The sequence below is a fragment of the Lampetra fluviatilis genome, chromosome 32 (assembly GCF_964198595.1).
Source record: "Lampetra fluviatilis chromosome 32, kcLamFluv1.1, whole genome shotgun sequence".
Taxonomy (NCBI): domain Eukaryota; kingdom Metazoa; phylum Chordata; class Hyperoartia; order Petromyzontiformes; family Petromyzontidae; genus Lampetra; species Lampetra fluviatilis.
This window is the reverse complement of record NC_136306.1, coordinates 4688514-4703271: the sequence shown is the minus strand read 5'-3', so window position 1 is coordinate 4703271 and position 14758 is coordinate 4688514. Positions and strand designations below refer to the sequence as shown.

General features: G+C 50.3%; 1 protein-coding gene across 3 annotated transcripts in view; it reads right to left on the bottom strand.

Moving 5' to 3' along the window:
- The window catches only part of LOC144943662 (6-phosphofructo-2-kinase/fructose-2,6-bisphosphatase-like), a 47854-nt gene extending 35496 nt beyond the window's left edge, over positions 1-12358 (bottom strand). For all 3 annotated transcript variants that reach the window (XM_078871348.1, XM_078871350.1, XM_078871351.1), the window contains exon 1: positions 12245-12358. In XM_078871348.1, the coding sequence (XP_078727474.1) occupies positions 12245-12314 (70 nt within the window). In that variant the 5' untranslated portion in view covers positions 12315-12358. The remainder of the gene's footprint in view (positions 1-12244) is intronic.
- Between the last annotated feature and the right edge of the window lie 2400 nt (positions 12359-14758).

Here is a 14758-nt window from a genome sequence, read left to right as displayed (position 1 = left end):
TCACCACTGCGCCACTGCCCGTCCGCCGCATTAACCATTAACAACGCATCACGAGCTGATGTGGTGCAATGGCTAGCGCACACTGGACTTGCAATCATCCAAAGGTTGCGGGTTCTATTCGAGTCCGGACGGGTCAACGAGATACAGCAACGAACAATACAAACAGATGTGCCAAATAGAGAAAATGCAAGCAAATTATTTGGGTCTTTCGGTAAAGTCACGTAGATAGGTTAAAAGAAAATAACAAAAAATAATTTAAAAAACTACGACCTTTCGATCGCAACACAAGCGTTCGTCATCAGGAAGAAAACAGAGGGGGAAAGCTGCTGAGGCAGACTGTTTGAAAGGTTTTAAAATGTGTGTAGCCCAAGGGTCATAAACGAAGTGGGCAGGGCTAGTGATGTTAATGTGAGAGATTAGCGTGTTAATGTAAGATCGGAAAGCGGCCTCCACGACGAGGGCATGGAGGTAGCTATGTTAATGTGGGAAATTAGCATGTTAATGTGAGAAATTAGCATGTTAATGTGAGAGATTAGCATGTTAATGGGAGAGATTAGCATGTTAATGGCAGATATTAGCATGTTAATGTGAGAGAGTAGCATGTTAATGGGAGATTATCATGTTAATGGGAGATATTAGCATGTTAATGTGAGAGATTAGCATGTTAATGTGAGAAATTAGCATGTTAATGTGAGAGATTAGCATGTTAATGTGAGAAATTAGCATGTTAATGTGAAATCGCAGAGCAGCAACGTCGAGCCTGGCGAGCGAGGTGGCTGTGTTAGTGGGAAATTTAACCTGTTCATGTAGAGAGAGCCGAAAACAACAACGGACATCAGGAGGTGGTAGGATGGGAACATCACAGCCAGTTATGATTTCAGCTGGTTGATAACGTCCTTCCAATGATTGCTCAGTTTGTACCCATCTTCTCGATTGAAGTTGTGTCTGTATATTGTGGATGGCTTCATGAACGAATCTTTGTTGATAGCCAGTGGGTTTGCAAAGTACCTTCGTCTTAGAGAAATCGAGCAGCAGAGGGTTTTAAGGAAAACCGCTTGCTTGGTTCGATTAAAGATGTCGAATCGATGATGATATTGTTGGTTTTCGTAACGAAGCTGTTGGTGGGATCTCTTTAAATTTGTGTATAGCTACCATCATTAAGTAGGTCCTGAATTTTGTTATTGTATGTGGTTTTGTCCATGATGACTGTGGCATTGCCCTTGTCGGCTGAGAGGATGACGATATCATCTCTAGTATGAGTAGTAGTAAGAGTATGATATGATCTCTATTTTTTAATTGGGAAAGCTGAAAGCACTCGTCCTTACTGATGTTGCTCATCGGTGTCTCAGCGTTTTTGAGGATTGCAGCGATTTCCAATCTTGCCACGTCTGCAGTGATGTCCCAACATCACTGCAACATCGCTGCTGCAATCCTCAAAAACACTAAGACACCTATTAGCAACCCACCGTGCGTAACGGGGGGGGGGGGGGGGTGGTGACACTCGTAGCTCCGCACAGATTCATTCCAAAATCCATAGCTGACATCTCCTTAACATCTCTCAGCGCACCCAGTCAACCTGTGGCGTGACAGAGACATCTAGTGGCAGCCCAGCAGCACTGGGCGGCAGCGTTAAATTAAGACTTCGGGTCAGGGTCTGTGGTAAGGGGCCACCCAGAATCAGTGGCTGTGGTTAGGGCTACAGTCAGTGGCTCTGGTTAGGGTCGCAGTTAGTGGCTCTGGTTAGGGCCGCAGTCCGTGGCTGTGGTTATGGCCAGTGGCTGTTGTGAAAGTCTGGGGTAGGAATAGGCTCAGGGCTTGGCTGTTTCAAGGAGAGAGCTGCCCCAGTAATTGAGCGAGGTTTTCTTTGTGAAGCGTGTCACACTCCGTGCGTGTCGTTATCGCCAGTCATTTCAACATCCATGCTGACAATCTATGAAATCCCATCTCACAGAGTTACCCGTCACTGTGATTCCAAATCTCTCAACTGATGATTTAATCTCCCACCCCAACACCCCTGGTCTCCTTCCAACACCAACCACACCACTCTCTCTCTCTCTTGGGCTGGCGGTGACATTGCCCCGTGGGTAGCTCATTGACCGCTTGTTACAGAGGTCAGCGGTTCGACTTCCCGCGGCCGCCCTAGTTATTACTGCGGGTGTACTGACCGTTAACATACTAGGTGTCTTTCGATTTAAAGCTTTCGTGACTGCAGGGATTCATCTTCTTGGTTCTTTCGGTAAAGTCACGTAGAAGGGAAGTAATATTTTATGACTTCCCTTCTACGTGACTTTACCGAAAGAACCAAGAAGATACTAGGTGTCGTCCGCTTCAAAGTGGACGCCAAAGGCCCCATGATGTACAGAAATTCGCAGGAGTAGGCCCAAAGAGGGTGCCAACGTCAAGGCCCAAATGTGTACATTGACATCGCAACTTATTCAAGCAGCAGCAGCAGCAATCATCGCCCCTCCTTCTGCAAAAAACACTTGGCAGGACCCTCCTGAAAAAGGAGTCGCGAGATAAGGCGAGCCTTGGTCAACAACCTCTCACCACAACCCCACCTGCCACTGATTAGTCGTCACCGCCGTATCATCAAATCTCTCTCCTCCACCCACCGCTGTCCACCCACCTCCTTAGAGGGCCCATAGCCTTCTCGCAGCCCAAGCCACGCGCCTACTATTCCAGGCTGCGACCCAGGAAATATTCAGTGGGGGAATTAAGCACCGAGTGTGCACGTAACGAGTGTGTCTGTATGTACGAGTGTGTCTGCATGGTGTGTACGTGCGTGTCTATATGCGGGGACAAATACCGCTACGGTTATAAAACACGCCGTGATTCGAGATCGGTGACCCCGAGTTCGATTTCTGCTCATGGCCACCAACAACAGTGACAATTATCTGAACCGGTCCTGCTGCCTCCGCTAAGTCCACTCATCGCCACCGGAGAGACAAAGGCGGTCGGGCGTGGTGCTGGCCACTCACCCCCCTCGTGTGCCGTGCCCACAGTCTTCAGAGGTTCTCGCGAACTGCACTTGCCCCCAGCAGCCCGCTAAGGCTATAACGGGGGATCTTTTGTCATTGTGCGTCTTGTGGCTATGGATTAATGTGCGTGGATTTGAACCCAGGAGGAGCCCATTGATCCGCAGCCGTGCGTGGTGCTCGCAAACACTCACTCTCACCAACATGCTTTTCGAGGCCATAGACCGAGGGGTGAATCTGTCTTTATCCTTGAGCCGGGCGAAAAATCGACCACCATTCCCACAGCCACCCGTTCGTGTGCCGTTCTGGCCCTTCCAATCAGCACTTTGACCCTTCGCAACAGTCTCTTAAAGGCTATATTGAGGGTATTTGTTTGCGCGTGTGTTTGTGTGTTTGTGGGTACTGTATTTCGTTATGCGGGCGGTTAGCTGTAAATGTTCGTGCCTGGATGTGTCTGTCGTGACCCCGTATTTAATCCCGCCACACACACACAGCACACACACACACCACACACACACACCCCACACACACACACCCCACACACACACCCCCCCCACACACACACCCCCCCCACACACACACCCCCCCCACACACACACCCCCCCCACACACACCCCCCCCACACACCCCCCCCCCACACCCCCCCCCCCCCACACACACCCCCCCCCACACACACAGCACATACACCACACACTCACACCACACACACACACCACACACACCCCACACACACCTCACACCCCACACACACCCCACACACACACCACACACACCCCACACACACAGCACACGCACCCCACACACACACAGCCTCCCGCGAGTCCACGGTGGGGGCTGGGTTATTTTGGGCTGGGTTTTGTGTATCCGCGTGTCTGGCACACATCCCACACCACACACACCCACACCACACATACACCCAAACCACACATACACCCACACCACACACCCACACCACACACACCCACCCCACACACACCCACACCACACACACACCCACACCCACACCACACACACACACCCATACCACACACACACCCACACCACACACACACACCACACACCCACCCCACACACCCTCCCACACTACACCCACACCACACACACACCACACACCCCCACACACCCACACCACACACACACCCACACACACCCACACATGCACCCACACCACACATACACCACACCCACACACCACACACCACACACACTACACCCACACCACACTACACACACACCACACACACCACACACACACCACACACACCACACCCACACCAGACATACACCCACGCCACACACACGCCACACACCCACACCACACACCACACATACACCCACACCATACCCACACACCACACACACACACCACACCCACCCACACACCCCTCTCTTGTCCATCACCACGACACCGTGGACTGACACCGTGGACTAACACCGCCCAACAAAGATACAGACTGCCCCCCCCCCATAGCCTTGAACCGGCTGTTTAGGGCAAGTGTCGTGAACGAGTCGTATAGCCCCGATGCAGGCGGGCACGGCACACGAGGCCGTGGGTCGCCAGAGCTGCGATTCGTCTGCCTGGGTGCCACCAGGGAAAAGTTTTTTTCATTTGTGAATGCTGAATTTTATTTGTTGTCAGCCTTGTAAAAATCAATTAAAATTTTCTTTAATTTGGTTTTCCTTTTGGAAATGTTACTGGGGGGCTCACAGTGCCTGGAGCCCAGGGCGCCTTACAAAATCTTAATCCGGCCCTGGTGGCTACGTGTACACACCACTCATTTGTGGCTGAGTCGACCTAGGGGGAGGCCCAGGACCGGTTCAGAGAATCGTCGCCGGTGTTGGTGGCCGTGATCGGGAATCGAACTCGGGTCAAAGACAAACAGACAAAGATCCCCCGTGTAGCCTTAACAGACTGTTGGGGCAAGTGCTGTTAGCGAGCACCTATGAAGGCCGGAACGGCACACGAGGGGGTTGGGTGGCCAGCACCACGCCCGACCGCCTTTGTCTCCCCAGTGGCGATGTTTACACACCGAACCAGGTAACTCATTTGAGGCTGAGTCGACCTAGGGGAGGGCCAGGACCGGTTCAGATAATCGTCACCGGTGTTGGCCGTGAGTGGGAATCGAACCCCGTTCACCAGGTTCATAGCGCAGCGCGCTAACCGGTACACCACCGCTCCCCACACTCAACACACTCGGACACACACACACACATCTCACACACACACATCCCACACACACACATCTCACACACACACACATCTCCCACACTCACATCTCACACATATCCCACACACACACATCTCACACACATCTCACACACACATCTCACACACATATCTCACACACACACATCCCACACACACACATCCCACACACACACATCCCACACACACACATCTCACACACATCTCAGACACACACACATCTCAGACACACACACATCTCAGACACACACACATCTCAGACACACACACATCTCAGACACACACACATCTCAGACACACACACATCTCAGACACACACACATCTCACACACACCCCCACACACACGCCTGCAGACATACCATCTCGCACATATCGGCACGCACAAAGTTCCCATTTTAGACTCGTGCGCTTCAGGGCCAAAGGCGAGTGAGTGAGTGCCTATTAAGGTCGCCAATGCACACTAGGAAATGCTCCGAGCAGTCCTCTTGTTATGTGCGTTATGTGCGTGGAGTGGGTGTGGTGTGGGAAAACGTAGCAACATCATGTGTGTGCGTGTGAGTGTTGTGTGTTTCTGTGTTCGCTAACAACACTTGCCCTGAAAGTCTTTTTTAAGGCTATACTGGGGGGGGGGGGGTCTTTGTTCTTTGTATGTCTGGTGCGTATGTGTGAATGATTTCTGCACACTAAGCACTATGCTGTAATCTATGATCTTTTAGCAAAATTAAGCCGGAAACACACACGGGCAGACCACAACACGTGTGCAAAGTGTAAACACAGCACTGCAAAACCATCATGTGTGCTTGCACACCACCCAATGTGTGCAAACACACCACAGAAGATCACGTGTGTAAAATCACAGCACGTGTGTGTAAGCACACAAACAGCAGACCGCTGTGTAAACACACCACACCACGTGTGTAAACACACGCCACACCACGGGAAGATAGGGACTAAAAAACTACATTTCTCATCTGCACAGAAACATTTGATAGCTGCTACCTCCACACCTCTCCTAAACTATGCTGACATCAAATAAACCTCGACAACCACTTTAGATTTGCTAAATTGTTTATTTCCGACTTCATCCTACAAACTAACCACTCCAATCATTACTGTGGTGGTCTTTGATCCTAGACCGGTTATCATCTCATCGAACTCGGAGGGAGTCTCACTGGGAGTCACTGGGCCAAGTTCATTTTCAATGGGGCGTCACGGTGGAGAGATGTTTACTATCTCACCTGGTATACAGGAAGTTGCGGGTTCGATCCCGACCCTGACGCCTGCTGTATATTTGGAGTTCGCGTGTCTCTCTCCCCGTGGTCGCGTGTAATTTTCTCCGGGTCCTCCGGTTTTCCCCTCCACATTTAGAAACGTGCGTTTAGAGTTTCCGGCTCCGATCAATTTCCACAATAAGCCACTTCGTTGAGCTATCATTTGTGGCCAGGTCGCTTCTGAAAAACAGCTACATAAACCAATCGATATAGCGTAGCTCAGTGGGCCATATCTGGTAAAATAAAAATACGTTTTGATTTAATTAAATGGATACACACATATCCTGAAATATTAGATGGCCTACAGCACTAAAGTTCATTGTACCAAGAACACAAACCCCACGTGGTATTCACTCATTCTCTGTCAAAGCCCCAGACACGTGAAATGCCATCGCTTCCCTGAGACTCGCACAGACCCAATAACTCACACAGAATACAACAGACTCACACAGACACTCACAGGGTCACACAGAGACCCATAGGCGCACACAATACATCCATAGACACACACAGAGCCCCATAGACTCGCACAGAGAGACCCACAAATATACCCAGACCCAGAGTTGGTGGAGGTATGCGACTCTGGTAATGCCTGAACTGTTTTAAAATGCCCCTGGGTTCCTCTCCCATCTAAACCCGAGTTTGATGCCGAGCTGTCGATTCTTCGTGACTTGTATTTTTAACTGAATATATCGTTTGTGTTACATATTAGTACAAAAGCCATCCTGTATGCTACTTTGTCTGTAACTTAATGTTAAATTGTGCTCTGATCAGTCTAAAAATAATCTGCCCGAGCCGATTTTCCGTTCCGGGGAATGTATGATTTAACATTGATTTATGTTTCACAGATGTGTTGCTCCGACTTTTATTTGAGCAAGTGAGACTTATTCTTTTACACTAGTCTTGAGTTCTCACCTGGCTAAACAAACCCGAACTTAAACGTGTAAACACACTCACCACACCACGTGTTTAAACACACTCCCCACACCACGTGTTTAAACACACTCCCCACACCACGTGTTTAAACACACTCCCCACACCACGTGTTTAAACACTCACCATACCACGTGTTTAAACACACTCACCACACCACGTGTGTAAACACACTCACCACGTGTTTAAACACACTCCACACACCACGTGTTTAAACACACTCACCACACCACGTGTGTAAACACACTCACCACACCACGTGTTTAAACACTCTCACCACACCACGTGTTTAAACACTCACCACACCACGTGTGTAAACACACTCACCACACCACGTGTTTAAACACACTCACCACACCACGTGTGTAAACACACTCCCCACCCACGTGTGTAAACACACTCCCCACACCACGTGCTTAAACACGCCCCACACCACGTGTGTAAACACACTCCCCACACCACGTGTTTAAACACTCCTCACACCACGTGTTTAAACACACTCACCACACCACGTGTTTAAACACACTCCCCACACCACGTGTTTAAACACTCCCCACACCACGTGTTTAAACACACTCCCCACACCACGTGTTTAAACACTCCCCACACCACGTGTTTAAACACATTCCCCACACCACGTGTGTAAACACACTCCCCACACCACGTGTTTAAACACACCACACCACGTGTTTAAACACACTCACCACACCACGTGTTTAAACACACTCCCCACACCACACATATAAACTCACCACACCACATATCAACACACTCACCACATGTATAAACACGCCACACAACCCCACGCTTATAAACAAACCACACCACTGTGTTAAACGCATTCACCATACCACGTGTTATGCAAACTGTACACTGTACACACTGACGACACCACGTGTTTACCACCGCGCACTGTCCAACACGTGCGTTCACGCATGGGTTCACCCGCAACCACGTGGCCTTGGGCACTCTTCAACTCCATGAGTGGCTAACTACTCACAGTAGCTCACAGTAACCACCCACCCGCACAAACACCCCTGAAATCTCACAGCTCTGTAGCTAATTGTACAAAGGCCGTCTTAAAACACTCTTCCTTTCGATTATTAGGAAGCCACTGGAACCATTCAATTTTAAATCCAGATTGACAACGTGTTTCTGTAAAGCAGCTTGTTCTAGTTCAGTTTGTCGTCCTACCCCCGCACCTCCGATTAGCACGTTTGGCTACGTACGGTGCGAAAGAAGTTCTACATACCGAGGCCCATAGACACTTGCACAGAGCGTGCGTTTAAACCAAACCACCACCGATCCGCAACAGCCTCACAATACGTATCGAGATGCACAATCACTCACTCGCTCACCACGCCATCATGTGTTCCAACACTCAGGTCGAGACCACCATGCATTTCACACTCGCCACAATCATCCTATTTGCGCCTGCACAGGTAAGACACGATGTGGAATGCGTCTTCATACACAAGAGAAAGATCCCCCCCCCCCGTCCATGTTGGGGCAAGTGCTGTTAGCGAGCACCTATTAAAGCCGGCACGGCACACGAGGGAGTTCTCGTGTGGCCGAAACTACGCCCAGCCGCCTTTGTCTCCCCAGTAATGATGTTTTACACACCCCGCGCTATGCAGTTATTTAAGGCTGAGTCGACCTAGGGGGAGGCCTCGGACCGGTTCAGAAAATTCACCACTGATATTGTTCGCGAAGTGGGAATCGAACGCGGGTCGTCGGATTTGTGGCGCGCTAACCACTACGCTACCGCTCCCCATTACAAAGACATACAACACACGACACTTGGGGAGACATTGTAGTAGCACGGCCACGGTGCCAATGACGCAGTAAGAATGTGACGTCCGTGACCACGAAAGCTGGCACTGTGGATTGACACCAACCCCAACCCACCCCGCACACGTGCGCGCAGGCGTGTGTACACGGGACATCCTCACAAGCACGGCAGGTGATGCTTGAACCCACTGGACGGACCCGCGTGTGGTCAGGACTGTCCCACCACTGGTGCACGCACACCATGTGCGCATGTTGAACTTCTTTCGCACCGTACGCAGCCAACCGCGCTAATCTGATGTGCGGAGATGGGGGCACCAAACTAAGCCACAATGGACATTGAGGGCAGATGTATCTAGATACAGTTTGAGTTTATTAGGAATAGCCCTGTGAGCCATTCGGCTCTTGAATCAGGTGCGACCGCAACAAAACAAAAAGATGAACGAGAAAACATCTTAAAGTGACTATGTGCAAACAGACAAATCCTGGAAAAAACTGCAAAGTCTTCCTGAAAAACCACCGTACACCAACGCTGTGTGCAAAAATCCCAGTGGGATGCAAGTCAAACAACAACAACAACCACAAGGCAACTGAGATTAAAGCCATCAGTTATACTACACGTTGAGGGCAGGAGTGTCCAGGTAAACCGTGTGTACGGGTGTGTACGGGCACAACGTATTGATTACACGTGTCCACAAAGGTGTAGGATTGGTTTCAGATGCAAGGCATGAAGGGCAGGTTTGTGTCAAGGCATATAGATGTGTCCATACACAAACACATTGAGCACAGGTGTGCTCAGACAAATATGCACAGGTAACTCCGTAAAACGTAATGCCAGGTGTGTACAGGTGATATAAATATGTACAGATGCCTCAGGATAAGACATCGATCACAGGTTTGCACAGGTAACACGTTCACAGGTGTGCACACGTGATGTCTGTGTGTATAAACAATACAACGACCCCCCCCCCCCCCCGTATATCCTCAACAGACTTTTGGGGCAAGTGATGTTAGCGAGCACCTATGAAGGCCGGCACCACGCCCGACCGCCTTTGTCTCCCCAGTGGCGATCTTTACACACCGCACCAGATACTCATTTAGAGGCTGAGTCGACCTAGTGGAGGCCCACGACCGGCTCAGAATAATCGTCACTGGTGTCTGGTCGACGGAATAGTTGAATTTAGACCGACGCGCTTTCCGTACAGGTGTGTTCAGGAACGAGATGATTGCCATTGCTACTGCTACGCCTCTCTTAAGGAGGGTCCTGCCTGGCTGGTTTTCGCAGGAGGTTCCGAATATCACAATGCATGTTGAACTTCGTTCGCACCGTACGGAGGTAATACGTCACTGTGCACCGACACACGCACACGGCACGTCCAGAGCAGCTGTGCGATGTAGAGGAAAACGAATCATGGACACACATCAGGATGGAGGAGCGGTGGCGCAGTGGTTAGCCACGGCTATCGTCAGCGCAGAGTGATATCTCAACCGGTTGTGAGCCTCCCCGCCCACCTTCACCCCCCCACCTTCACCCATCCACACATTAACCGGCGTGGTGAAGTATGGTCAAAATAGCCCTACGCGATTAATAACAGACACACACATGACATAGCATTGAGACCAGACACACAACAAGACGTCAACAACAACAATCGCGGTGGTGATTTCACCACTGCGCTTGTGCCAGGCTAGGTGCACTTTGAGGCCGTCACGTGAAGTGTGTGGATAGCTTGATGTTGGCATGAGGTGACGGGACAGATCCAGATGTGATGGGTTGACTGACCGAGATGACTGACAGATGCTCGTACATAGACGCATTGGGCATTAATTTACTGCCGGTCATAGGTGAGACAGCTGATGTAGACACAAGGCACGCGTGGACAGGTGTACATAGAAACTATGCGCTGAACACAAAGACAGACCCCCCCGTATAGCCTTAACAGATTGTAGGGGCAAGTGCTGTTAGCGAGCACCTATGAAGGCCAGCACGGTACACGAGGGGGTGGGTGGCCAGCAGCATGCCCGGCCGCCTTTGTCTCCCCTGTTTACACATCGTACCAGGTACTAATTTGAGGCTGAACAGACCTAGGGGAGTCCCAGCACTGTTGAAGATAGTTGTCACTGGTGTTGACCGTGAGCGTGAATTGAACTCGGGTTCGTAGCGCAATGCGCTAACTACTGCACCACCGCTCCCCCAAACACAGTAACATGAACACACACAACACACACGGCAAAGACATTAACACGCAAACACATCGATCAATAAAGATATACACAAAGACAATACATTCACGCACATCAACACACATACACGTCAACACACATTAACACGCACATCGACACAGCAACACAAAGACACATCAACAACACACACACACCCATCACACACACACCCATCACTCACACACACCCATCACACACACACCCGTCACTCACACACACCCATCACTCACACATGCGCACCAAAGGACACTACCACACACACACACGTGTCGCACACACACCCATCACACACACACACCCATCACACCCATCACACACACACACACCCATCACACACACACCCATCATCATCACACACACACCCATCACTCACACACACACTCATCACACACACACACACACCCATCACTCACACACACACACGCACCAAAGGACACTACCACACTCCCACACACCCATCACACACGCACACCCATCACACACACACGCACACCCATCACACATGCGCACCAAAGGACACTACCACACACACCCATCACACAAACACACCCATCACACGCACCAAAGGACACTACCACACACACCTGTCACACACACACACACACGTGTCACACACACACACACGTGTCACACATGTTGACACTTGCAACCCCCAGACGGAACAGCTCGAACCCACACGTGGGGGGGGGACTGACGGACCCCCAACTCATTCACTCACCAACACAAACACACGCACCACGAGGTGGGCGACCTTCACGCACAAACAGGCGGACACACAGACGGACAAGACCACGTGTTGCTGGGGCGAGCGGTGGTCTGTGTGAGGTTGTCCCCCACAGTCTCTCACCTTTCTTGCGTCCTTCATTCGGCTGCTTGCCACGCTCGGAGGAGCCTCGCTCCCCGCGGCCCGCCGACATCGCCGGCCGTGTTTACAGCGCACGAGGCGCTGGGGGGCGGTGCTTTTATAGCGGCGACGTCACACAAGAGGGGGGGCGGGGCGACTGAGGCCACGCCCCCCCTCCTGCTCGCGGTGACGTCAGCTTGTGGGGGAGAGGGTGAGCCGGGAACCTCGGCCACGCACGAGTTCGATTCCCACTCACGGTCAACGCCGATGAGGATTGTCTGAACCGGTCCTGGGCCTCCTCTCGGTCGACTCGGCCTCAAATGAGTACCGGGTGCGGTGTGTAGTAAACATCGCCACTAGGGAGACAAAGGCGGCCTGCGTGGTGGTGGCCTTCATCGGTGCTCGCTAACAGCACTTGCCCCAATAGTTTATTCAAAGTTTATTCAACTTTACGGGGGATCTTTGTTTGTGGGCGGGGCCTAGCCCGTGACATTTAGCCCCGCCTATCTCTTGCAAGCTCGCCAATGCAAAGTGGGCCTCTTTATGTGGCCTGTGAAGAAGGGCCATTGCCCGAAACGTCGAGTATTGCATATTTTTCCTTTTAAAGTCCACACGCAGTGTTATTGACGAATGGATTCAGTCTTTTTCGGTGGAGTTCATATTTTTCAATTGGCCAAAAACATAAGGGGCCGTCCATAAATGACGTCACGCGATTTTGGACGATTTTTGCCCCCCCCTCCTTCGTCACACGGCGTCACAAAAAGTCAGACCCCCCCTCAAATATGACGTCACAAAGCTCTGCCCCCCCCAAAAAAATTTAAACATGCTTCAAATCGCTTTAAACTATAAACTATTGTCATTGTAGTGCGTATTTAATGTGGCGTTGCAATCTGATGTTGTAGGAGAAAACATCTAATAAAAAGTCTATTTATATTAAGTAGAACGTGTTTATATTTCTTTAAAGTTGCGCATTTTTATGTGACGTCACATTTATCACCCCTTCGTCACAGATCGTCACAAATGTCTGAACCACCACCCCCCTAGGTGCGTGACGTCATTTATGGACGGCCACCAAACAAAATAAAAACACTGTAGGACCCTCCTAAAATATGATCCTATGACTCAGCGTGGCTTTCTTGGATAAGTGAATTATATATTAACCTCGCATAACCCCGGAGCAGCCTATAACACCTATTATGCATGAAAGTCACCCATCCAAGTGTTAGGCAGGCGCAAGCATCCCTGCTTAGCTTACGGCCTTACGATATTGGTGAATTCCTGATAATTTGATCATACGATAACCAATGTTGTTATAATTGCCGAATTTTCCGGATTATAAAACGCACCCGTACCCCACCCCTTCTACATTTTAAATAAACATGCCGAGTGTGCGTCTTATAATCTGGTTGATGTGTCTGTGTGTGCGTGAGACCAGCGTCTTACTTTCCGGAATGTCTTATGACACTGCACTTGATACCCTGTAACCAGGTGAGCGGGAATTCAACGATAGTGGCTCCTGTTCAAGGGAGACCTATAGTGCCAAGCAATAAATGTTGCCTGTATCTTTGACGAACGAACAGTACTATAAAGAGGACCATGTCCCAAGAGTACCATATACACGGTTGGCTACGTACGGCGCGAAAGAAGTTCAACACACGAGCACATTATGTGGTGCTTCTGCTGCTGCTGCTTTGGCAGTGGTGCCCAAGCACAGAAAACAAAACAATTAAACACACTCCTCCTCAACAACAACAACAACACAACTGTCGCCTTAGAATAAAACATGTCATATAATCGGCGACGTTTTGGGCAATGGCCATTGGATCTGTTATAAAGAAGGAGTGTTGTCCGAAACGTTGCCTATTGTATATTTGTAGCTTTTAGGGCCAGTGTTGTTTAGAGTTTCATATCCCAAGTCCCTGTAGGAGGTGGAGGGGTGGGGGGAGGGGTTTCTCCAGCAGTGGATAAAAGCAAGCAATTGCAGGGCTGCGCCTTTGGGGCCGTCCATAAATGACGTCACGCACCTAGGGGGGGGGGATGGGGTCAGACATTTGTGACGATGTGTGACGACGGGGGGGGGGGGGGGTGAGAAATGTGACGTCACATCAAAATGCACAACTTTAAATAAACATAGACAACACGTTCTACGTAATTAAATCGACTTTTTAATCAATGTTTTCTCCTACAACATCAGAGTGCAGCGCCACATTAAATACGCACTACAATGACAATAGTTTAAAGCGATTTGAAGCATCTTTTATTTTCAAAATGGAAATATGGTTTTGGGGGGGGGGGGGGCAGAGCTTTGTGACGTCACATTTGAGGGGGGGGGTCTGACTTTTTGTGACGCCGTGTGACGAAGGGGGGGGGGTCAAAAATCGTCAAAAATCGCGTGACGTCATTCATGAACGGCCCCTTTGACTCGTCGTCCCTGTCCCATTAACCTCGAGCGATGATGTCATCGCACAGGCGTCTTCGCGGTGACGTCACGTTGCCGCGGGGCGTATCCTCGACATA